Source organism: Copadichromis virginalis, linkage group LG18 (assembly GCF_057382275.1).
Source record: "Copadichromis virginalis isolate Kocher_CV1m ecotype Utaka linkage group LG18, C_Virginalis_male_GT1.1, whole genome shotgun sequence".
Taxonomy (NCBI): domain Eukaryota; kingdom Metazoa; phylum Chordata; class Actinopteri; order Cichliformes; family Cichlidae; genus Copadichromis; species Copadichromis virginalis.
In genome coordinates this window covers 32744032-32769309 of record NC_140635.1, presented here as the reverse complement: position 1 = coordinate 32769309, position 25278 = coordinate 32744032, and the positions used below count along the sequence as shown (strand labels likewise).

The 25278-nt window shown below is 38.8% G+C and overlaps 1 protein-coding gene and 1 long non-coding RNA gene across 2 annotated transcripts; one reads left to right on the top strand and one right to left on the bottom strand.

The window, feature by feature from the left end:
* Nucleotides 1-52: 52 nt before the first annotated feature.
* prg4a (proteoglycan 4a) lies at nucleotides 53-21697 on the bottom strand. The gene is made up of 17 exons (XM_085438945.1): nucleotides 21634-21697; nucleotides 21339-21426; nucleotides 16066-16137; nucleotides 10855-10962; nucleotides 10316-10432; nucleotides 8668-8781; nucleotides 8086-8154; nucleotides 7911-7973; nucleotides 6231-6356; nucleotides 5915-6127; nucleotides 5685-5774; nucleotides 5514-5600; nucleotides 2754-2893; nucleotides 2002-2161; nucleotides 1591-1671; nucleotides 1340-1468; nucleotides 53-652 (listed from the first exon to the last, which is right to left on the bottom strand). Exons 4-17 carry the CDS (start codon nucleotides 10925-10927, stop codon nucleotides 462-464), a joined length of 1653 nt encoding a protein of 550 aa, XP_085295071.1. The 5' UTR covers nucleotides 10928-10962; nucleotides 16066-16137; nucleotides 21339-21426; nucleotides 21634-21697; the 3' UTR covers nucleotides 53-461.
* A 1275-nt stretch (nucleotides 21698-22972) lies between these two features.
* On the top strand, nucleotides 22973-24785 carry LOC146688329 (uncharacterized). Its single transcript, XR_014916524.1, has 2 exons — nucleotides 22973-23352; nucleotides 23857-24785. It is a non-coding gene; the product is annotated as an uncharacterized LOC146688329 (long non-coding RNA).
* Nucleotides 24786-25278: the final 493 nt, after the last annotated feature.

The following is a 25278-nucleotide window of genomic DNA, read 5'->3' as shown; positions in this document are numbered from 1 at the left end:
TAAAATGAAGAATATTTTGGAAGGATGTAGTGGAGGACACGAAGATCAATTATCTAAACAATGCCAGAAATATTTCTTTTGAATTGATCAAATAATAAAATTGCTCCACGTGTTTTGCTTTTGTTTTGTATCAGTGTCGACAATCACTGGAATCCACTTTTAATGAAAATAGCTGTGAATTAACTTCTTTTTCCTCAAACTGTGGGCTGGCTTTAGATAATCCTTAAAGGTTATGTTGCAGTTCATGATGGGTAGAATAACTTAAACCCACCATAGAATATGTGGTGTTGTGCTCATATGGTTAACATGTGTAGACTTTTGTGATGGTATTTATTTGACCCTTCCAGATATTATAAATGTCATATTAATGTATGAGGAAAATCAGCAGCAGACTTATTTATTATGAGCCTTTTTTTTGCGCGTTAACAAAGAAAACACAACAGGTCTCCTGCAGGACTTTCCTAAGGACAGCGCAGCCAAACTCTGATAGAGTTGGCTGGCTGGGGAAGGACCGTGTTCTGGCCAGCCATGTTTGCAGAACTGGTTGCCACAGTAGTTTGGCTGAGGATGGGCAAAGGTGCAAAGGATGCAGATGGATCAGGCTTGGTCAGCACTGGCAGGTCACCCGAAATCTGGATGCTGAAGAAGAGAGCTGCAGAGATGACAGAACAGGTGTGAGTTTAGTTACTTTGCTGATGCAGTATTTATGGCTATATCTGCCTACATTAGGGCAGTAGAGGAGACAATGAATACAAAATTAACATATGAACTTATACTGCTTATCACAGTGTCATGGTGATGTTCCTCCAAGGCTGTTGCTCTAGTTACATTTTTGTTTTAACAACGACCGGGTCTTTTTGCCTAAAGATAAAACTGTGGCTACAAAACTATAAATGAATTCATTGAAAGTCCATTAAGATGCCAAGGTTCTTTTTGAGACCTTATCCTGCCATCATTAAGGTTCCATGTGGTGGCGTGTAAGTAAGGCTTAAAATGTCTGGGTAGGGATCTTAAGACTGCAGGTAGTTGATAGCTGGTGTAGTAGGCCACCTCTGATCAATAGTGGTCATTCACAGTGGACACAGTTGTAATGTCCTGCTTTTAAGGAGGGGAAGGACAAACCGTGTTTTAGAAAAGATTCACACAAGGAGAAATAATGGTCCCCCAAACTTTTGGCATGTTGTTAGCACTACATCTTATTCACTGGATGATTTCGTGGTGGCCAGGTACACCTTTTATATACAGGCTATGGACTGAACCAACAAAGATGAGACGATGTGTAATCTCTACCGCTATTAAAACTTAATGTGTATAAACAAAATGCTCTGATTGTTCTTACGTCCAGAGAAGACGTAGTGATGGTATCTGCCGCTCCCCTGAGGGCTGGTCATGGACAGAGCCGAGGTGATGGGGGTGGGAAATCCCTTCAGAGACACTTTGATGTTGATCTCTCCACCCAGAAGAACTCCTGAATGTCAGAAATAAAAAATAGCATGGTATTAAAAAGCACAGGACCACTTAGTCCAATATGGTTACCAGCTCTTTAAAGCTAAAAGGAACAGAATTTAAATAATTTGTTGAGCTACAAACCAGTATTCATGGAATTTCTTGGTTTCTTGCTGCAGGAAGGAATGCTGTCTGGTGGGAATGTGAAGCTCTGCAAAATTTCTCCTAGTGGACAAATACAGAGATATCATTACTATTGATTCATTCTACCTGTATGTTTTGTTCAGTTTTATATAGGCTTTTATATACTTTTTAATTGTGTTTATATTTAATCTAAGTGCAAGGTTGAATCTGCCATAAATAAATAAAATAAAATAATGACACTGTTACTGTAGCCCCTGCCATAACCAATGATGTCACTGGCTTCATCTCTGGGGACCATCAATTTTGTGGTATGTGGGGGGTGGCACTTATAGTGTGTGAAAACTGTTAAATTGGGCACTAGCATTGGCACCATGACAGTGGAGTTATTTTGGGTCTGTCTTTGTTCCTCACCATTCTTAAAGAAGTACACAGTTTCTGGTTTGCTCCTGGTGGCCGGCACTGCCAGTGCAGCACTGATGTGTCCTGTCAAACCAGGGAATTCTGAGACCAGAGGTTTGGGGTAACCCGGCTCCATCACCATGTTCCCATCTAAACGCCAGTACTGGTCCCCCTGGAGACAAAGAGTGATTAATACATCCAACATCCATCAGCACAGAGGGTGCTTCTAGGACTGCTCTTCCACTATGATTCCCCCTTGTTGTATTCATATAGCTAGTTGCTGTAAAAGGTCATGGTACAGTAATCCAGTACTGAAAACTATATCCCCTTTCAATGTGGTAAGCAACTGTTGTATTTAGTTTAAAACGTCAGATTCTGACTTTTAAACCTCAAAACTTTAATGAAAGCGTCCAGGATGATGCTTATAGATTATCCACAAAGGTGGTCTGGCTCAGCTGATATTCTACACATCTAATCTCGTATGGAGTGCTTTGATTAAGCAGTTTTAGTCTGCTCAAAGTTAGTGTGCCTATACAAGCTGCTTTGCAACCCACTTGCACTCGGCCTCCTCATTTCATGTTGTGCACACAATGATCAATGCTTTGTTGTTTGATGACTATGCTGTGTTCTCAGTGCTGTTGCTGACGCTGTGGTATCACAACACGCACTTTAGACATTTAGCAGACACAAAAAGAAAAAGAAAAGGTGACATACAAGGGCAGCTTTAGTTGTGATACTGTGACGGATTCTAGTGATATCTATACCTTGATAATGTAGGTGTTTCCTTGGCAGTTGGCACGTGTGAAGATGGTGTCGATGGGAGATGAGATGCCCAAAGTGTCTGTGATACTTTGTGGCTGACCCACAGAGCGGCTGATGGGATCAACGGACCAGAATAACTCGCCTGCAACACACACAAACATACATACACATATCAGGCATATCACATAACCTGTAAATCACATTACATAATATCACTGTCCAAGTGCCAACCTGTAATTATCAAAATAAATAAAATTCTGGCCACTTGAGACCAACTCTCAAAGTAAATCACTCTGCTCAATCACTTTGTATTAAAACACCAAACTTTAAAGCATTACAAAGCAGGGCCCTATTTCAGGAAGCCGGTTTAGAAAACTCAGAGTTAAAAACGATACTCAGGGTTGAGTAACCCCGAACTGTCCAACTCGGAATATTCGGTTTCAGAAAGGCTGATAACAATTAGTTCAGTCAACGCGGAGTTGCTTTAACCCCAAGTTAAGCGCGCGCACGAGGATACATAAAGCCCTGATTAGTGGAGCACAGATTAAGCGAGTCACCATGGAGACGGAGGGAAAGAAGGCACGGTCAATGTATTTCACAGCGCTTGAGGCCGAAATTCCGATGGCAGCATATGCCGATAACATGCAAATTCCGCGGAAAAAAAGTAACACAGCCTCAGCTGCAAAAGAAAGGGAGCATGCATGGCAAAACATAGCCGACAGAGTCAATGCATGAGTGTTAATTTAAACGTTGACCTAGGGATTTCCACCCATTTAACACGTTATTTTATTATATTTTATTTTATTTTTTATTTTATACATTTTATTTTGTGATGTGAGCGCAGGTGCAACCCAACAGGCTCCAAACGTTCCTGGCAGCAAGTAAAAATGAAATATAAAAATATAGTCTAAACAGGTAAGGTGTAATTGTATTATGAGCCATGGTGCTTGGTCTGTTTGTCCGATGTCAATCAATTGTAGTTAGAGGCTACATTAATTTTCTTTCTGTAAGCACTTATTGAAATTATCTGAGCACATTACAAGTACATATTTGCTTACTCTGTATGCTCAAATGTGACCCGTTATAGCCAACAGAAAAAAAAGCGGAGGCCTGAAAAACAGGTGGAGGTCCTCCACCACCACCACTCACAGAGCCTGGCCACTTGGCTTCCACATTTGTGATAATGTTGGCAGCATCACATATGATCTTCACAGTGCAGAGAACACAAATTAGCATCCATTACTATAATGAAATAATTTGTTAGTTTGAAATGCTACAGGGAACTATGTACCTGTACATTAATGCTGTGGAAAGACTTCCTGTTCACATAGTCTCCTTCATTTACTGAAGGAGCAATGATTGGAATGTGAGTGCCATCTGTACAGCCAATCACGCCTGGGAACCGTGAAAATAAATGTAACATTTAAGTAGTAGTTCAAATATCACCACATCATGAATTAAGTTTTGTTCATCCTGATACCTGCAATTTTGTGGCATCCCTCTTTGATAAATCTTGTGGGTCTATGACCGGGGAACACCACAAACGAGTACAGGAGATGTTTCAGTGCAACTGTAACATTCCTGACTGCCCGACAGACGGTAGCCTTGGAAACGTGCTCAGCGTCACCAATATTATACAGAAAGCTCCCGTTTGCAAAAAACCGAAGTGCAATACAAATAATATGTACAGAACTGAGAGAATGTCCGCGATGTGTCACATGAGCAATATTAGGCCTGAGGATGTTATTCAAATAAATTATAGATTGTGCTGAAAAACGGTAACGTTCACACAGGAAATCATCAGGAAATGATAAAATGTCCAAACGCGCTCTAATCACTCTCTCCCGGCGGAGAGAATTTGGGCTTCAACATCTACTGGCTCTTCAAGGAAGGGGCACGCCATGTCTGACACTTCCTACATTCAGGTTTCTGACAAAGAGGCGGAGACAGTCAGGGTTAGTTGAAGTAAACCTGCTAGGGGGCAGGTTAGCTTCACGGAGTGTGTCGTCATAGTAACTCACTCAGAATTAATCTAAACTCGCTTTGTGAAACCGAAAACCCAGAGTTTTCGTTAACTCAGGGTTTACTTACTCAGAGTTTGCACTAAACCGGCTTCCTGAAATAGGGCCCAGGTGTACAACCTAGTACATCTTTTTATTTGTTTGTTTAAGAATCTGGATTTTGCTAAGAGTTAAAGTTGGAGGTGTGGCTGCTTTGATTGATAGCTGTGTCAACATAGTCAGCTGTAGTCACTACCTGTCTACTAGGCTGCTGTTTGCTGTGTTTGTGCCTTTTGGAGAAAGTTAAATTGAATTTCTCAGAAAATAGTATAGATATGTTATCAGTCTGTTACTTGGCACTAATTAACTCACACAAACACAGATGTATAACTGTACACACACACACAGTTATTTGATTTAGCCTGCTAACCAACTTGCAAACACTCTGCCTTCTCTTCTAAGAACGGTCATTTCTTGCTCCAAAGAGCAACATGGCTAAAAATGCTAATGTTGATGCTTCAAAATGCAGAACCTATAAATGAATTGATAACATCATAATGTATGATATATACATGGACAGTCTATAGCTAATATGCTAACATTAATCCAAATGAAAAAACTGTTGCATGCTTGCAACAACCTGCAGTCACTAAACTTCACAGCATATATTGGCAGAGGATATAGTTTGCCCAGCACAGCTACAGAGCATATTAACCCTAGCCCCCTCACGCCTAGCCATAATTTGACAGTCACAGCACTCACCTTTAAATACCAGAATGGTCCCGTTAATGAGCGCTGTCAGTCCATTGATGGGAGAATGGCTGCATAGGTCAACATCAGCAAAGACCCCTGCACGCACACATACATTTTTATGTAATTTAGAAGAAGCTTATTAAACACACCCACAACCACAGGGCACCTTCAGCTGCTTACCTGTTCCTGGTCCTTCAGATCCTCCATGCCCCAAGCCCTGTAATACATCTTGAAGAGTGCTGGGTCTGGAACCTGCTGGAACACCAAGGCCTATGAGCACAAAGAACGGCATTGCTGTGTACTGTAGTATGTTGGGAATTGTTTTTGAACAACTTGTTTTAATGAACCTAAAACAAGTTGCAAAAATCTTGGTTCATCTACAATTATGAAATAATTTCTGTTAAATAAACCTTGACTAAGCATAGATGAAGCAGCTCCCCCAGGGGATAACACAAGCTGGGCATCCAGTTTACTGCCAACAGCTCCATGAGCCAGGGGGCTCACTGGAGCACCAATGCCCAGAGACGGAGCATTATTGATGGGCAGAGATGAGCCTGATGCTGGTGAGTATGGAGCTCTGCTGTGAGAGGAAGGCAGCAGGCCAACAGGCATGCTACTCATACCTACAGGAGGAATGAGAGACATTACCTTTAATGACCATTAATCAAACCTGCATTTTGCTCATTTAAGAAAACTAAGTTACGAAAGAAAGAAAGTAGTCCAAACCATGTTGTAGCTGATTGGCTGATACAGCAGAAGGGGTGGAGTCAGATAAGCCAACAGTCAGTGAGTTGAGGAGGCCTGAAGAACCCTGACACTGAGCCCCAAGGTGCTCTGGGCAGCGGCCTCTTCCTACATACAACAACGGTAATGCAGCATTATTATTCATTTTTGTTACTCTTTTAAAGGAAGCTAATGATGGAAGGATTTAGCATTGCTTGTGCTTTGTCAGTTTTGGACAGAGTAAGGGCTGTTCCCAGATTCAGTACTGGCAAATATTCAGTAATATTTGAACTAGAGATGGCACGATACCACTTTTTTATGTCCGATACCGATACCGATATCATAAATTTGGATATCTGCCGATACCGATATGAATCCGATATAGTGTTTTTTAATCAACAAAACTGTTTTTTAAATATCTTGCTGCATTTTGTATAAGTTCATACTCAAGTTTAAAACAACAACTACACTAAAGCTATTCTGTTATACCTGTATGCAAAAAAAAAATATTTCATAGTTCAGCAATACTGATCAATCTAATAAACTTAAACCTACACCATCCTCCCTATTCTGGTATTTTAAAGAGTACTTAGCATAAATATTAAGCAACCTAACTAATAGGGTTCCAACTCCCAGCAACAACAAAAATAAATAAATAAAAAATAGGGAACCACCCCTCACGCTCCACCTCATGATGCTTAATCGACGTAATCAACCTTAATTTGATGCAGTGTGAAAAAAAATGCACAGAAATCAATTATTTTTCAAGAAATATTAAATAGATTCAACATCTTTCTTCAACAAAATTGCAGACTGCACAGATGGTACCTTCCCAAAGGAAAAAGTACTATAGCTTACTAGGGTATATATATTAGATTTAATAGTTACTATATACAGTAATTGACTTCTATTCATTTTACATCAAATTAAAACTTTGGGTGTCAGATAATTATTTATTAAAAGCTAGACATTTTAAATGAGAATAAGAAAGAAAAGTATGTCTTTGTGCCCCCTTTTCCCTGTTAATGCCCTATCGGCCCCCCTGGCTAAACTTTGCTAGATCCGCCCCTGCACAGTTACCAGCGTCAGCTACGTAGAAAAAGATCCTCGAGTAGAAAGTAATATTAAATAAATTCTAACAACAGCTGATCAAGCTTAAACGTGCTGCTGTTGTTCAGCCGCTGGTTTCCTCTTTCTGGTGCAAAGTGGGCCAAAAGCAAACTAGAGACACGGACTCGCGACAGAAAAGCCGATCAGCTGATCGTTAAGCAGTTTCATGATTGAAGTAGCAGCAGGAGAGGCAGTCGCTTGTTAAGCTTAACGCAGGAATGCTTTACAAACATTCAGAGATGGACTTACACACTTGCTTTACTTCTCTCGGGATAACTTTGTCGGAGATGAAATGCCAGGTTGCTAGCGAAGCTCCAAATGCTATCCAGACCACCGACAGGTCCCGCATGCCACAGCCGCTCTATCACGTGATGCATACTGCTCCGACGTGCTAATGTTCTGAGGTGAGTTACGGCGTGTTGCAAGTTTTGTGAGCTGCTTTCGTGATATTTAATGGATCGGATTACATTTTTTATTTTTCTCCGATATCCGATCCAGTAATTTAGGTCAGTATCGGACCGATACCGATACGTAATATCGGATCGGTCCATCTCTAATTTGAACTGCATTCACCTGTGAAATATTCCTCACTCTCACTATTGGAGGATTTCCTGTTCCTCTGGGATTTCCGCTTTCCTGAGGTTGATAAAACAGAGCAGAAAGGCTTAAAATAAGATACCAGGAACTGTAATGAAAGCATTAGGAACATTCTTGTATTGATGTCTGTAGTAACTGACTACAGGCATACCTGAAGCTGTGGCCCTTAGAGACTGGAACCTGCCGCGATATGACTCTGGTGAGAGTGGCACTGTGGCATCTGTCAACACAGAGAAAAATGAAAAACTAGAAATTAGAATAGAATAGAATAATCCTTTCTTTGTCCCACAAGGGGAAATTTGGTTTTAACAGCAGCCAGAAAGACACATTACAAACAAACAGTACACAGAACAGAAACATACACAATTTTTCTTTCTTACATATTTACATTAAGGACAATGGTTACTATAAACAGAGTACTGTACCGTTATTAAATTAAATAAAATTAACTACAGATAAGAGGCAAACACAGGTTGTAGTGCGAATCGGTTGATTAAATTATTGCAGTTACAGCGCAGATGTGAACATCTATGATTGTTGGGAGCGGTTTTGATTGTGCAGTCTGACAGCTGCAGGGAGGAAGGACCTGCGGAAACGCTCTTTCATGCATCTAGGATGCAGCATCTGCTCAAATCGCATGTGAAATAACATTTGTCCTTAAAGGCCTACAAGTTCAGATGAGTTGGGAAATGGGACAGTCTATGCAGTTGCAGCCGTGACTGTGGATACTTACTGCAGTTCAATTTGTAGTCATGGCAACAGGTGTTGTGGAGGACACACAGTGGATCACATTCGCACAGCTTACCACGTCGGAAGACCTCACCACAGCGACCCTGACATGACTGTGCTGAAAACACAGACAGAGAGGAGCATGTCATCACAGGACAGCACATTGCTTCGACTGGCTTGAAATTTAAAGCCGTGATATTCTATCTGCCATGGGATTTAATAAGATAAGAAAAAGACACACCACTGAAAAATTAGCATCTCGTGTTTTACTTTCAGACAATCGTGCACTTGTCTTCCAACCAGTAAACTTTTCAACCGTTTGAAGTCACATAAAATATCCTATTTTCTGTCACTCATTCTTTTAAGAACGTTTCACTTCGATAATAAGGGAGTAATATATAATAGAACACTGCACACAAAAAATCCATCACTGTTTGTGCATTTAGGTCAAACATAGCAGCAGGACAGATGCTTAGTGCCCGTTACGTTACAGCAAAATGCAGCATAGCTTTTCATTATATTATTCTTTTGGTTTAAAAATGAATAAATAAACTGCCAGTATAACAGATAACTATATTTTGTATTTGGCTGGTGCCAGTGTTGGACTTGTTGTCCAACTAAACACCATATCAAAGAAACAATTAGCTTAAAAATATTGATAAGTATATATAGAGGGACAAAAGAAATCATCAAAGTTGAAGCAACTAGGTGAAAAGAACAGTTCTTTGGAAAGAAACCTCTAAACAGCTATAAAATTTAACACAAATAACAAACCAAAATGTAAAGTGTAACAGAAGAAAGCTCTAGAACAAAACAATTAGAAACATTATGTTTCCATGAAAATAGCTACTAAACAAACAGAAAGAGGAGGACATATCGCAAAATAAAACAAACCCAAACAAATAGTTGTGTTCTGTAGTAATTAATACAGCAAACAGAAGAAACATAACAGGAAAAACAAAAGATCCACAGAGCCCAAAACAAGCTTGAAGCGTTTGTGGGCTTCAGGAAGAAACATGATCATATTTTAAAATGGAGAAAAAAACTTTTAAACACTGAAAAGCAAACACAAAAAAAGAAAAAAAAAGAAAATCAAAACAGCTTACAGAAACAGATAACTTAAAGATAAGTAAGTAATCTAACACAACAACAATAAGGGTACATCTTTCGCCATCTTACAATGCTGTGATTGCAGCCATTCCCCAACTCTCTGTGAATGGTGCTCATGGCCATTGATCAGTGGTCTTTGATCAGTGGGTTTTGGTCAGTGGGTTTTGGTCAGTGGTCATGAGAATTTGCACAATTATGATTAAGTAACTGACCTCCCAGTCCATTGTTCCTTCAGTGGGCTGGTTTCAGTCACTATGCAAATTTACTGTTTATAAGATTTGGGGAAACCTGGAGTCAGCTGAGACTGAAGAAGTCACTTGGATGAGTGACGAAACGTTTCTCCTACAAAACACTACGTCCAGATTCAACTTTTGGAGAAAACAGCAATAATAGATTCACTGCTTCCACATCGAGTAGTTTTTCTGTTTTTATTCATCTGTGTTGTATCTTAATACTCGTCTACAAAAAGAAGAGGTGTAAAATGTGTAGACTTGTATGTTTTTAAGCTTTGTTTTTTTAGGCTGTTATTGTATCTGTCTCACCGATGGTGCATGTAGCCTCAAAGTCCTGGCAGCACTCATTATGTTGCAGGCAGCTGAAGTCACACTTACACTGCCAGCCTCTGTTGAAAACCTCACCGCATCGACCCACACAGCTGCCTGAAGACAGAAGAAATGTGACTTGAGTCATAATTTAATTTCTATCTATTTTATAGTTATTGGGTTCAGTATTCTTTATTAGCATTTTTATATTATGCATAGTAGAGACATTATTTAAGATTTCTCTTTGTAAAATGCAAAATGATACAGCGCAAAACAGGACAAATGCATTACTGGATATTAGACGATCAAAAAGGATGCATCCAAGGAATTGCCAGTGGAGTGATTTGGTATTTTAGGTACATAGCTAGAAAACTGTAGACAGATAAACATGGCATGCTAGGTACATAACTAGAGATCTGAGGATGTTAACTGTTTTAGTAAGTGCATTCTCCGACAATAAATAAAAATTTTAGACATCTTTTAGACATCACAGCACGATATTGTAGAAAAACAGATTAAATGTAAATGTTGATGTATACCTGGGCCAGCAGCAGCTGATGTCATACCAAGTCCAACAAAGAGAAGCCCCAGTGATATAATCATCATCACCATCTTCACCTTTATCCGTGAGCAATATCAGATCAGATCTAAGTGAGATAATCAGTAGTTAGTTACCTCCTCAGTGTGTCACCTCGCCTCTTCTACTCTGTCTGTCATCTGCTGTCTGTTGGTCTTATATATGAGACAAAAGCACACACGAACAGGACACTTTTAATTAGCAGCACACACAAACACACACTGGCAGTACACCCACAGACTAATTAAAAACTGCCAACATGCATTTAAACTTCCTACACTGTCAGTAAATCAACTCCTACACAGAGTGACGTCTTTCAAGACTTAAAGTAAAAAGTAATTAGATTAATTACTCCAGTAACATAAATAATATTTACGTATTTGAGATCAAATGTGCCGTAAAGCACTTTGAAAGTAAAAAGGAGCACTAAATCAGAAGCTATGTTTACTACAAGTATTTGTACAGACATTTGCTTCTGTGTGATACCACTCCTACCTGTTGACCTTTTGGCCACATTTTTCCAAACAACCAACTTAGGTACTTGATCCAAAACTGATGTCATGTGGCTTTATAATCTTTTATGGTGGATTTTAAATAGTTCAACTTGGTATACGTGTCATAAAAAGTGTCTACATATGGGTAACTTTAACGAGGAGATGAACAGAGGCAAAAAGAAGAAATGACTGAGAGGGGTCCATCCGGTGAGGCATTTACTAAAGTTTGATGTATATGCACTGCATCATATTAGTTTTATTTATTTATGCTCTACAGTAAAACAAAATTGATAAAAGTCAAGTAGATTTTTTTGGTGGAGGTGGAGGCAAAATTATGGGATGGGGATGCCAAAGGAACCAGGCTACTGGTGTTAACTGATTATGTCACTGCTTATAGCGGTAGCAGCTATATCATTTTTTGACAGATTATATGGTATGCTTCAGATCATGTGCTCCATGCTTTTCTCTTCCCAAGTACAAGTTCATCTTTATTTCATCTGAAAAGATTTTTTTTCTTTTAAAAAAAAATGCAAATCAGATATTTTCTGGCAATGTCTAATCTGGCCTTTGTGTAATCAGTGGTTTCCGTCTGTATTTCAGTTTATCTCTTGATTGTAGATTTTGAAAATGATATGCCTCCTTCCTTGAAAGTATTCTTGACTTGGTTAAATTTTGTGAAGTTGTTTTCCATTAAAGGATTTTTTTTTGTGACAAACTGTTTTTCTGTTTGGATCTTTCTGTGGATTTATTTCTAATTTCCTTGACTTGCACATATATTTCTCTAAACTTCTTATTCAGAGTTGCAGCGAACAGAGACCAAGTGTAACTTCAGCACTTAGAATAAACTCCACACCTCTTATCACTTTAGTGTAATAAGGAAAAACAAGCCTCACCTGGTTATGAAACTGCTTATCAGTCAATTGTCCAATTATTTCTGAACCTCACAAAATATGGCACTATGTATAAAAAGGGCTGTAAATACTAAAAGGTTAACACAATATCTTAGTTAAACTCCAAATTGATTGCTTGATTTAAAATTAACTGTGGTAATAATAATTATAATAAATAATTATATGATTTTTGTCATTTCCACAGTGCTTAGCAGTTAATTCAGAATTTATGACAGACAAAAACTATACTTGTTGTACTAGCAAACATCTACTCTAAAATATTGACAATAAATTAACAACCAACACAACAAAAGCCACACTGACGTTTTCGTTTGCCCATATCTATCCAAAAAACATGTCTAACCAGGGACCAAGTCCCTGCTTATGGATGGGACTAATCAGGCATAAAATACAATTATATATTGAAGGTCAGTTCTGTACACAGCCCTTACATGTAGGCAATTGATGTATCAGTTCTTTTTTTGAAGCCATCTCTTTATATGTACAGCGTTATGGTCATAAGAAGCTGCTTATTCAAACGACATATGGGATTATTTTCAAGTAGAAGAAAGGCTCTGTTTGACAATACTGAGTTGGACACAATGTCAATGAGTCACTCCACCAGACCAAACACACCATTAACACGCCCACACTGCTCACAGTCACCTGCTGGCCTTTGCACTGAATATATGTGTGTATGTGTTCTGTCTTCTTCATATGGTTCATTTTGAACAGTCAATTATGTGTGATGGGGAGCCCTCTAATAAGCCCTCAAGGATGGATGTGGTTACTTCAGGGTATTGTGATTGGCGAGATGGCCAGATTAAAGCAGCTCGTAAAACTTTATTAGCACCCCACATTGTGACCATGTACAGACTGTGGGATGCATGTTGGCGGGCAGTTCAGAGCAACACACACACACTTGTTAGGTGTAAAGGAACAAGAGTCCAGACAGACATCATGAAACATGTATTTAAAGAGCATCTGGCAGTAGAAATAACTGATTCATTCATCCAGCACATGTAATTGTCACTTATACAATATACAAGTCAGACAGTTCACTTGAGAAATGTGTCTGTTGCTGTCTGTAGCTGCCATGGGACAGAACATCGTGCCTGTCCAATCACATTCACTTTGTTCAGTTTTACTGTCAGTGGTAATGACTCTGGTGGGACCGTGGGCTGCTGACCAGTGTCTGCTCACATTACCTCACCCTCCTGGTATCATCCTCTCACTGTCTTCACTTGTTCCTACTCGTTATTTCATTTTTATAGTGAGAGCCAATTACATGCTTAAGTTTATTTAGTAGTGGGAAAGGAATGTGTTCCTTTGTTTACTTAGTTTGATTAGCTCATTCCAACTTTTAACTTCAGCTTTATTAGGAATATAATGTGAAAAGCTTGTATGACAATATCTTATGTTTTCAGATAAATTTGAGTTTTTACATTCCACAGTTATTGATCTGTTAAGCACTTTCTAAAAACACAAGTTAATGACTTTTGGTTTGTCTAAATCAAAAGACTTCTTAATACTTAATGCTTTTCCCAGTAACACATCATTCTCGGAAAAGGAGAGCCTTTAATGACTAGTCACAAAGGGGTGTGGGTGTTATGGTTTTGAGGTTTAGTTAGTGTTTTGGTCCATAAAATTTCTATTTATTTTTTTCTATTTTTCGTGATTCCTTATTTCTCAGCTTTTGCACTTTCCTAAAGTCTCTGTGACTCTGTCTGTCTTATTACTGATTAGTCATTTCCTGTTTTATTTTGTTTTAAGCGAAAAAGTTTACTTTTTAGACTAAAAAGCTTTTGTAACAGTGATGATGGAGGGAGATGGAGGCTGCATGCCCCTGCATGCCCCTTTTTGATTGCCAACTGTGAGATTGACAGATAAGGTCTAGGAGTAGTCCCCAATGTTTGCAGACGACATTGTGATCTATAGTGAGATTAGAGAAGAGAGATATGGAGAGAAAAGGAATGTAGAAGCAAGACACAATACAGTGGTCCTTTGTTTATCGCAGTAGTTACGTTCCAAAAATAACCCGCGATAGGTGAAATCCGCGAAGTAGCTAACTTTATTTTTTTACAATTATTATAGATATTATAGATTATAGGGGCAGGGATAGCTCAGTAGGTAAAGTGGTCGCCCCATGATTGGAAGGTCGGCGGTTCGAATCCACTTAACGGCTACCCTGAGGTACCCCTGAGCAAGGTACCGTCCCTACACACTGCTCCCCGGGCGCCTGCTTAGTGGGCTGCCCACTGCTTCACTGAGTGAATGGGTCAAATGCAGAGAAAAACAAGTAATTTCCCCATGGGGATCAATAAAGTATCCATTATTATTATTATTATTATTAGATGTTTTAAGGCTGTAAAACTATGGGCAGAAATCTGTGCCATCAGAAACTGAATTTGAATAAGTTAAATTTGAATTTGAATTGCATTGCTCGGATTGAATCTGAATTGTAACTTGAATAAATGCTTTTAAAAACTGAATATGAATTAGCCTAAATTGAAATTTAATTTTATATTTTTAAAATGAATTCATTTGCTTTGAAACCGTATTTTATCCTTTAAAAATTTAGCTCTCGAATAATTTCAGATTCCCTTCTCACCATTCAATTTCAGTTCCAAAATTCAGTTTTTTGGGACTTACATACGGTTCCGGTAATCAACCGCAGATTAATACAACTATGTTCTACTAGCGGACCGAAAGTGTTACTGACGGGAATCTACAGCATCTTGAGCTGACTTAAGACTTCAGAAGTCATTCGTCATGTCGAATGACCAGCGGATAAACTCTCAGGTTGGTAATAAATGTATTACATGTATAAGACCAAGCGTCATGTTAACAAATGATAGCCGTACAGTAACTGTTATGCTTATTGTAGCTAAAAACGTTAATTTAGCGTAGTTTGCCCTGAATTCAGCTTTGACAAATATGATCGACTGTTTCTAGTAGAATTCCAAAGTTGTCATCTTGTACCCTGTCAGAGCCCTGTATGCTTGCAGAGACCCCTACAGTAGGGAAACGTGCAAAACAGTGTCCAAACCTTTGTATTTTAGCTTTATATATGTCTTACACAGCATCCCAACTCTTTAGCTAACTTAATAACTTTAGCTAAAGTGAATAGTTAGTCTAATTCATTAGTGCAGCATTACTGTATCACCTCTGTTTGAAGCAGAGGCGGAGCCAGACATTTGAAACACCCAGGGCTTAGCCCTAAAGGGTAGTATGCACGTGGGATTTTTTATTTTTTTTGGGGGGGGGACTGAAAGATTAATTGGCTCTGTTTTGAGTTTTGTTCAAAAAAGAATGACTTCATATAGGGAAAAATATATATCATATGTGCAGGACACCTTAAACTAGTTTTTTAATTAAGCAGCGAGGCAGAACAAAGTCGGGCCTGTATCAAGACACGAGGACTAAACCCCAATTCAACCAGACCCAGAACTGATCCGGAATTAAAACAGGACTACAACGGTTCAAAATCAGGACTACTGAGGACTTAACCAAGACAGAACCAGAATCAGAACTAGATGATAGTAGCACTAAAAATCATCATAGACCTGCACTACACTATTTTTTTAAGTCTACCAAAGTCCACTATTTAGATTGAGAAAGGTTTATATAATTATTTAGCCTTGTTGTGCAAACAAGCCTGCATAACTTAATAAATGTAGAATTTGAAAAATAGTAAACCTAAAAAGAAACACTAGGTACGAGATACATGAGTACCTATGATACGGTGATAGTTTTGGTAAACGACCATTTGACTAACATGTGTCTCACCTGCTCTTGTTCCATCTCTGTTGTGTCCTCATTCTCCATCTCCCTCTCTGTTCCTCTCTCTCCCTCTTTGTGCTGACAATCATCAAATATACAGTTGAAACTAGATATTTACAAACTCTTCAGATCAAAACACAAACACTTTTTTAATTGTAACATCAAATCAGACTAAATGTTTATTTTTTTAGATTGATAAATATAAAAAACATATTTGTTAACTTTAAGAGTAAGGAGAGAAACTGTCTGTATTTCTTAATTGCAAATGGCACCAAATTGTATTCAAACTTGAGCCACACTTATGGAGCTCCACGATTCTTTTCCTGGTGTTTTGGTTGACATCTCTTGATTTTCCCATGTCAAAGAAACAGGCTCTGTGTTTTGCCTTATATGCATCCACAGCTGTGCCACCAATTTACTCACATGGACTCTACTAACCAATCAGAAGCTTCTTCAGCTCAGAATGGAATCGTCTGGAGTTTCTTATTAATTAACAAACTTAGTGTATATGTACTCCTAAATTTGATCAAAGTGATAAAAATAGACAGCTCTGTCTCTCTTTATTCTGACATTTAACTAATTCAAAAGATATTTCAATATTTATCTAAAACAAAAGTTTACTCTAAATTGATGTTGTACAGTAAAAATGTTTTATGTTTTCTCCCTAAAGTGTATGTAAATATGTGGTTACAAATGTGAATATCGTTAGGGAAGATGCTTCAGCATTTAGGGGGAAGTTTGGGTGTTTTTTGTTTTTTATGTTGTACTGCTCTGTACACTGATTTTGTTTTTTGCGTGTTTTTCATTGGTCAGCTTTGGCTTTTCTCAACCTATGTTTTAACATGGTATCGCAATTAAATATTAATACTCAACAAGCAGGTTACTCATTTAAGTTCTGTAGCTGGAATTGTAAAGGCTTGAACCAACCTATTAAAAGGAGCAAGGTCCTTCATCATTTGCAATTTTTGGGCGCCCAGGTTGTGTTCTTACAAGAAACACACCTAAAAATTTCAGATCATTTTAGACTTCGCAAGGGGTGGGTGGGTCAACTCTATCACTCTACATTTAATTCCAAAGTTCGTGGTGTTGCTATTTTAATACACAAATCAGTGCCATTTGTTTCTTCTAAGGTTATAGCGGACCAGAATGGTAGATTTATTATTGTGAGTGGTAGTATTTGGAACACTAAATTCATTTTTGCCAATGTTTATGCTCCCAATTGGGACGATCCAAATTTTTTTAGTATTCTTTTCACTAAAATTTCTGATTTGTCTTCCCACTATTTGGTTCTTGGTGGCGATTTTAATTGCTGGCTCGGGCCGCTGGATCGATCCTCAAATAAGCCTGGTAGGCAATCCAACTCTTCCAAAATTATTAATACGTTCCTTAAAGAATTCTCTGTTATTGATGCCTGGCGTTTCCTCAACCCTACACGTAGAGAATACACCTTTTTCTCCCCTGTTCATCATACATACACTTGTATTGATTATTTCCTACTGGACAGTCGACTTACTTCACAGATTCGCTCTTGCTCTCATAGTGCTATTGTCATTTCAGATCATGCTCCGTTGACTTTAGATTTGGCAGTGGGCCAATGTTCTCCGCCAGCTCCATGGCGTTTGAATACACGCTTGCTGTCAGACGATAAGTTTACCACATTTCTGAATTCCAAGATAGACTTATTCATAGAGACAAATATTACACCCGGAATATCACCCTCTATTTTGTGGGAAACGTTTAAGGCTTTTATCAGGGGACATATTATATCTTATGCTGGTTTTGAGGCAAACCAAAGGAAAGCAAAATTGTCCGAGCTCATAATACGCATATCGCAATTAGACGAGTTGTATGCTGTTTGCCCGGCACCAGAGGTCTATAATGATAGGCTGTCTTTGCAGACTGAGTTTGATCACCTGTCCTCTGCTCGGGCTGAAGAGATGTTGCTGAAATGTCAGTACTCCCAGTATGAATATGGGGATAAGGCCAGTAAACTGCTCTCTCATCAGCTCCGTAGTGCAGCAGCTGCACACTCCATTCCTCGGATTCAGACATTAAGTGGTGTCTCTACGGATCCTAGAATAATTAATGACCAATTTCGAGACTTTTATTCATCTCTCTATGCGTCTGAGTGTGCATTTAGTACGGAGGCTTTGGACTCATTTTTCAATCATCTTAAGCTCCCATCAATCGATCAGACACACAGCCTCCAGCTGGAGGGACCAGTAACTGTAGAAGAGATCATGCAAGCTATCAGCAAACTGCAGTGTTCTAAGTGCCCCGGACAGGACGGGTTTCCGGTTGAGTTCTATCGTAAATTTATGCCTAAACTGGCTCCGCTCATGATAAATATGTATAAGCACTCACTGGAAGTTGGATCCCTCCCACCCTCTCTACTGCAGGCATCTATATCCCTGATCTTAAAAAAGGATAAGGATCCACTACAATGTGGCTCATACCGTCCCATTTCTTTGTTAAATGTGGATTATAAAATCCTTGCTAAACTTCTAGCGATGCGTGTAGAAGCAGTCTTACCATCTGTAATCAACCCGGACCAAACAGGCTTTATTAAAGGGAGATACGCCTTCTCTAACCTTAGACGTTTGTTTAATGTTCTTTACAATCCCTCAGACTCCAACAGCCCGGAGTTTGGGATCAGTCTAGATGCTGAGAAGGCTTTTGACAGGGTAGAGTGGGGATACCTCTTTTATGTCTTAGATAAATTCGGCTTTGGTAAAATATTCATCTCCTGGTTGAAACTTCTTTATACCTCCCCGCTTGCCGCTGTCAAAACAAATGGCACATGCTCTGACTTCTTTCCTCTGTTTAGGGGGACCAGGCAGGGCTGTCCTATGTCGCCGTTGCTATTTGCAATTGTAATTGAGCCCTTAGCCATATCGCTAAGATCAAACCCAGGTATCACCGGGGTTTCTAGAAATGGTATAGAACAAAGAGTCTCCTTATATGCAGATGACTTGCTTCTTTATATCTCAGAGCCAGCATCCTCATTCCCTTTGGTACTTTCAATACTTGAACAGTTTAGCCTTATTTCTGGCTATAAACTGAATCTTGCCAAGAGTGAACTGTTTCCCCTGAATGCTGCTGCACAGAAATATCAGTGCACAGCACTACCTTTTCGAGTTGTATCAGACAACTTCACATATTTAGGGGTTAAAATTACAAGTCATTTTCATGCTCTTTTCAAGCTTAATTTCGACCCACTTGTGGAGAAAGTTAGGCAGGATTTGGACAGATGGTCTCTACTCCATCTGTCTGTAGCAGGGCGCATAAATACAATTAAAATGAATATCCTCCCCAGATTTTCTTTTCTTTTTCAGTGTGTCCCTGTATTTATTCCAATTTCCTTTTTTGTTAAATTAGACAAGATTCTGTCTGGGTTTATCTGGAACAAAAAAACACCCAGAATACGCAAGACATATCTTCAAAGACCGAAAAAGATGGGGGGGGTGGCTTTACCAAACTTTATGTTCTATTATTGGGCATGTAATATTCGTATTCTCAGGTATTGGCTACAGGGGGAAGACACGAATAATGCCCCGGCCTGGCTCAGTTTGGAGACTTCTTCCTGTGTCTCAGCCTCTTTACCAGCCCTGATTTATGCCCAAAAGCAGCCTTCGAGTACAGGCTCTTATAATAACTCTATTGTCAAAGTTACCTTGAAAATATGGTATCAATTTCGTCGTTATTTTAAGTTGACCTTTTTTCCCCTTCAATCACCCATCTTGAAAAATCCCTCTTTTCAGCCTTCGTTAGCTGATGGTGCTTTTTATTTGTGGGCCTCTTTGGGTATCAGGTCTTTTTCTGATCTGTACATTCAGAATACATTTGCCTCCTTTGAACAGCTCTCATTGAAATTTGGCCTTCCAAAAAGTCACTTTTTTCGCTATTTACAAATCCGGAGTTTTGTTAAGGAGAAATCCTCTCAGTTCCCATCTAGACCTTCTTATCATGACTTTGATAACCTTCTATTGCCTCCGCCCTCATTACAGGGCCTGATCTCCTGTTTGTATGGGAGAATATGTTCCTTTGGCAACTCTTCAATCTCGGCTATTAAATTGGCATGGGAGCAGGATCTGGGGTGTGTGATTCAGGATGACTCTTGGGATAAAATTCTTTACCGGGTCCATGGCTCCTCATTCTGTGCCAAACATGGGCTGATTCAATGTAAGATTCTGCACCGTGTACATTGGACTAAGGCCAGACTAGCTCAAATATACCCCAATCTTAGCCCTGACTGCGACCGTTGTCATCAAACACCTGCCTCTTTAATGCATATGTTTTGGTCATGTTCATCCCTCAAACAATACTGGATTAATATTTTCTTGATTTTATCTAAGATCATCCAGCTAACCCTCCAACCTGTGCCCTTAACTGCTTTGTTTGGGGTTCTTCCTGATTCAGTTGCCTTGCCGACGCCTCAAGCGGATCTGGTCGCATTTCTCACCTTATTGGCAAGACGCAGAATATTGCTATGTTGGAAGTCCCCTTCTGCCCCATCCTGGGAAATCTGGATCAGAGACGTTCTGCATTTTAGCAAACTTGAAAAGATTAAATTCACCCTGCGCGGGTCTACGGCCAAATTTTTTAAGACCTGGCAACCCTTTTTTGATCATGTTCAGACTTTGCGGTCTCGCAATGCTCCCAATTAGCCAGCTCAGACTCTATCATATTTTATTTTTTCTTATCTTATGTTCAAGTAAGAGGCCTAAGTTTAAGTATATGGATTCTATTGTGCCTGCGTTCTATGATGGTATTTATTTAACTACTTTATACATATTTCTTTTCTCTAACAGAATTGATTTATCCCTATAACTAAGCTGACCATTTATCATGTGTGGTTTTTTTGTTTTTTTTTGTTTGTTTGTGTGTTTTGGTTTTTATGTGTCTGTGTGGAGGTGGGGGTTTTGGATACTCTCCACATCTCCCTTGTACACTCAGGAACTGTTGTCTTGTACCCTAGGGTTTGTTACTAGTATTATTAGATTGGATTTTTTCCTTTTTCTGTTTGTACACCCACTGGTACTGCTATAATTATGAGGTGGGAGTGTATGTCTTATATTGCTTTATGTTCTTTAAAAAGAAAACGGCATATTGTTCAATTTGTCTTTTGTAAAAGTCGATGCAAAAACTTTAATAAAAATATCGGGAAAAAACCAAAAAAAACCAAATGTGAATATCCTGCTGTGTACTGAAATCCCTCTTGTTTTGCATAGAAATATACTGAACAACATACAAAGCATAATATATAAAATAACATTTACCTGAGTTTTTTCTTTGAAAGAAGCCTCTAATGTCCATTCTTATATTTCAGTACATAACTGAAACCGATTTAGTCGGGGAGGGTAAGAACTGAAAATATGAAATAAACACACATGTAAGCTAAGACTCTCTAAAGAAACAGCATTGTTGTTGTTCGGCTTTTCATTTCGCCATTTGTTGATTCACTTGAAGAGCAGGTAACGTAATATTGGTCAAGTGATCAGTTTGATATCAATCTCTCGTGATTCACCATCATATTTACATTATTTGTACAGTATGAATGATTTGCTTTGGTACCTGGTCAAACTTAAGCTCTCCTTAGTATGGCTGGCTCCGTCTCTACAACAGCGCACTCACAGGCAGCAGCTGCCCCGCCCTCTCGCTCAGTCGCTTAGTGACTGAGCTCGGATCATACCAATATCAGGGGGGATTCATGCACAGTCGTAAATTCCCACAGTGTGCACTATGTGCTTCGAATATTGTGTGTACTTTTTGTTTTATACAGTTGTCAGCCAGACATCTAACTATGAAAAAATTACACTCCAAAAGACCCCGGGCTTAAGCCCAGTAAGCCATCCCCACGCTCCGCCCCTGGTTTGAAGTGATATGATATGTGACTATCACTGTGTTTAACTATTCTTAGGGTACTGAGTGCATGCTTAATTAGGTTTTGTTTTTTTTACATATTGCTCCATTGCTATGTTTGACAGGCTGAAGTTTTCTGCACTTTATACTTCATTCTGTGTTTTACATCACTTTGTAAAGTGATGTTGACTTTATCTTTGTTGTAAATTAAATGCATTGTTCCCATTTGAAAAGTTATTAAAATGATGTAAGAACTATCAAACAAAGTAAGACTTCCTCTTTCAAAATCAAATGTAGTTAACATACTTTTGATTGATTGATTGATTGATCATACTTTATTCATCCCAAGAGAAATTGGGTTATACGGTGGCCCCTAGAGACAAAGCACGTACAAACTCCAAAACACTTACAAAATCCAAAACACGTGCAAAATCCAAAACACATGCAAGCTCCAAAACACTTACAAAATAAAAAACACATGCAAAAGACAAAACACGTACAAAATACAAAAAACATGCAAAATCCAAAACATGTACAAAATACAAAACAGGTGCAAACTCCAAAGCACTTACAAAATCCAAAACACGTGCAAACTCCAAAACACTTACAAAATAAAAAAACACATGCAAAAGACAAAACACGTACAAAATACAAAACACGTGCAAACTCCAAAACACGTACAAAATCCAAAACACATGCAAACTCCAAAACACGTACAAAATACAAAACACATGCAAAATACAAAACACGTACAAAATACAAAACACGTACAATATACAAAACACGTGCAAAATACAAAACACGTGCAAACTCCAAAACACTTACAAAATACAAAACACATGCAAAATACAAAACACGTACAAAATACAAAACACGTGCAAAATACAAAACACGTACAAAATACAAAACGCGTGCAAAATCCAAAACACGTACAAAATACAAAACACGTGCAAACCCCAAAACACATGCAAAATACAAAACACATGCAAAATACAAAACACGTGCAAAATACAAAACACATGCAAAATACAAAACACGTGCAAACCCCAAAACACGCGCAAACTCCAAAACACATGCAAAATCCAAAACACAACGGAAGTGCTCCAGGACGCTAGGGGCAGTGTTGAGCTTTTGTTACCTAGTAACTACACAAGCCAGGAAGTACCAATGACCGGATTTGGGGTCTGCAGCCTTAAAGGCCGCATTTTAAGGCCGATTATGTCACAGCGACACGACAAAGACTGTCCCAATTCAAAGGCTGCTCGAAATGCGGCCCTCAAATGCGTCCTTAATTTCCCTGAATTTTAAGGATGGGTCTGTGTAGCCTTCATGGCCCAACATATCCCAGACTTCATAGCGCGGCGGTGGTTTGGATAATTTTGCCGAAAAAAAACGGCGGAAGCGGAGCGGACGAAGAGTAAACTTCCAGAAGTAAGTACTGAATATTATGTCACTTATTTATGCGCAAATGTTTTTATAATGAAGAACATTAAAACATTACTGTTGGCAACATGTCGGGAAAGTTATGTGACATTAGCGACGTTTGTACTAACTTGGTTTTAAAGCCTTCACTTCAAAATATTCGCCGTTCAATAGCTGACTTTAATCTTACAGAGAATGTGATGATTTTATGCGTAATTAAAGTCAGTCATGTCAGTCAGCTGACGGTTCACTCCTTAAGCTGAAAGAAAGATGCTTTAATCACAGGAGTCACACATGTGTCCACTGTACCATCTGGGAACTCTTCTTGTTTAGCACTCGTAATGACACAAACACTAAATCCTCCTTCTCTGGTGCTGTTTTGTAGCAGTGTGTACACCTGAGACTGTCACCTGTATGTCTGTCCTGCACTCTCTCTCTGTTTCTTTCTCTCTGATTGTGGAATAAAAGTATGAACATGTATTTATAAGTCACACTTGTGTTTGAATCCTGCAGCTTATCACACATTTGATTTCTATGTGTGACACCTGCAAGTGTCCAGAGTGAGAACAGACTGAGGGACCCACTGCATTACATCATCTGTGAGGCTTTGCACCCCTGATGATCCACCAGGACAATCTCAGCAGTATGTGAGGAAGAGGAGGAGGAAGAGCCAGCAGCAGCTGACAGATGGAGAGAATAGACAGACTGTTCCCTGTTTGTGAAGGACTGCTAGAAAAGTTTAAAATAACTAATTGTCTGTCCTGAATCAGTCTTATTAGGTAATGTTCAAATAATTTTATCATTCCAGTGTTTCCAGTGTGGGAGAAAGTACTCAGGGCCTTCAAGTTACGCACTATGAAAGGCAGCAACAAGTTTAATGTTCAGAAACCTAAAGTCTGTATCAGCAGCAGAATGGAACTAAAAATAAATGTTTGTTTCAGTTCTATGAAGCTTTGAGTATTTTGGATCAGTAGCACTGCTGTGTTTGTTGCATCATATTGCTGTAATTGTTTATATGCTTTATATATTCTGAGGTAAGTTGATCTATAGTGTTACATCATATTCTATAAGGATGTTATGTGTTTGTATACTTTCTGCCCAGTTTGACCCATTTAGCAGACGTCAGCCTGTTTAAAGCTCTGATATCTATTCTGTATGACTTAAAGCAGTTATGACATGGTCTGATTTTCTCACCCAATAAAGGAATATTTAATACATCAGTCTACTCTTCATTTTATCAGAAACATATATATACTATTATATATTGTACATATATTTATTAGTTTCAGATGTAGCCATTCTTGTATTTTGCTTGTTTACATTATTGTATTTTGCACAACTCTGTTGCTTGTGAAGCTCGCACACAAGAATTTCACTCACATGTGCTGTACCAATGTACCTGCACATGTGATGTGACAATAAAAGTGATTTGATTTGAAACAGCTCACAGCTTGTACATTTTCTTTTTACACATGTATGTAAGCATTTGAGCCAAATTTAGTAATGCCAACATACTGAAGGAACAACATTTGTCTCTTATATATGATACACCTATATATGCACTGTCAATATACATTTTGAACCAGCTGCAGATGTCAGAGTAACAACTGACTGACCCCCACATAAAGTGCGTTACAGTAGTCCACAGGGGAAGAAATAAAAGCATGGATCACGGTTTCAAAGTGCTGCCTAGAAAGAAACGATTTCACTCTTGCCAGTCGCCTTAAATGATAAAAATGGACTGGTCCAACTTAAAACCAAGGGCAGTAACAACAGGTTTAAAATAAACCTCCAGGGGTTCCAAATGAAAAGAAGAGGACTCACAGGGGCCACTGGGTCCAAACACCAACAAATCTGTTTTCTTTTCATTCAAATTTAAAAAGTTTAGAGCCAACCAAGCTTTAATGTCATCTAGGCATGTCAAGAGAGGTTTTA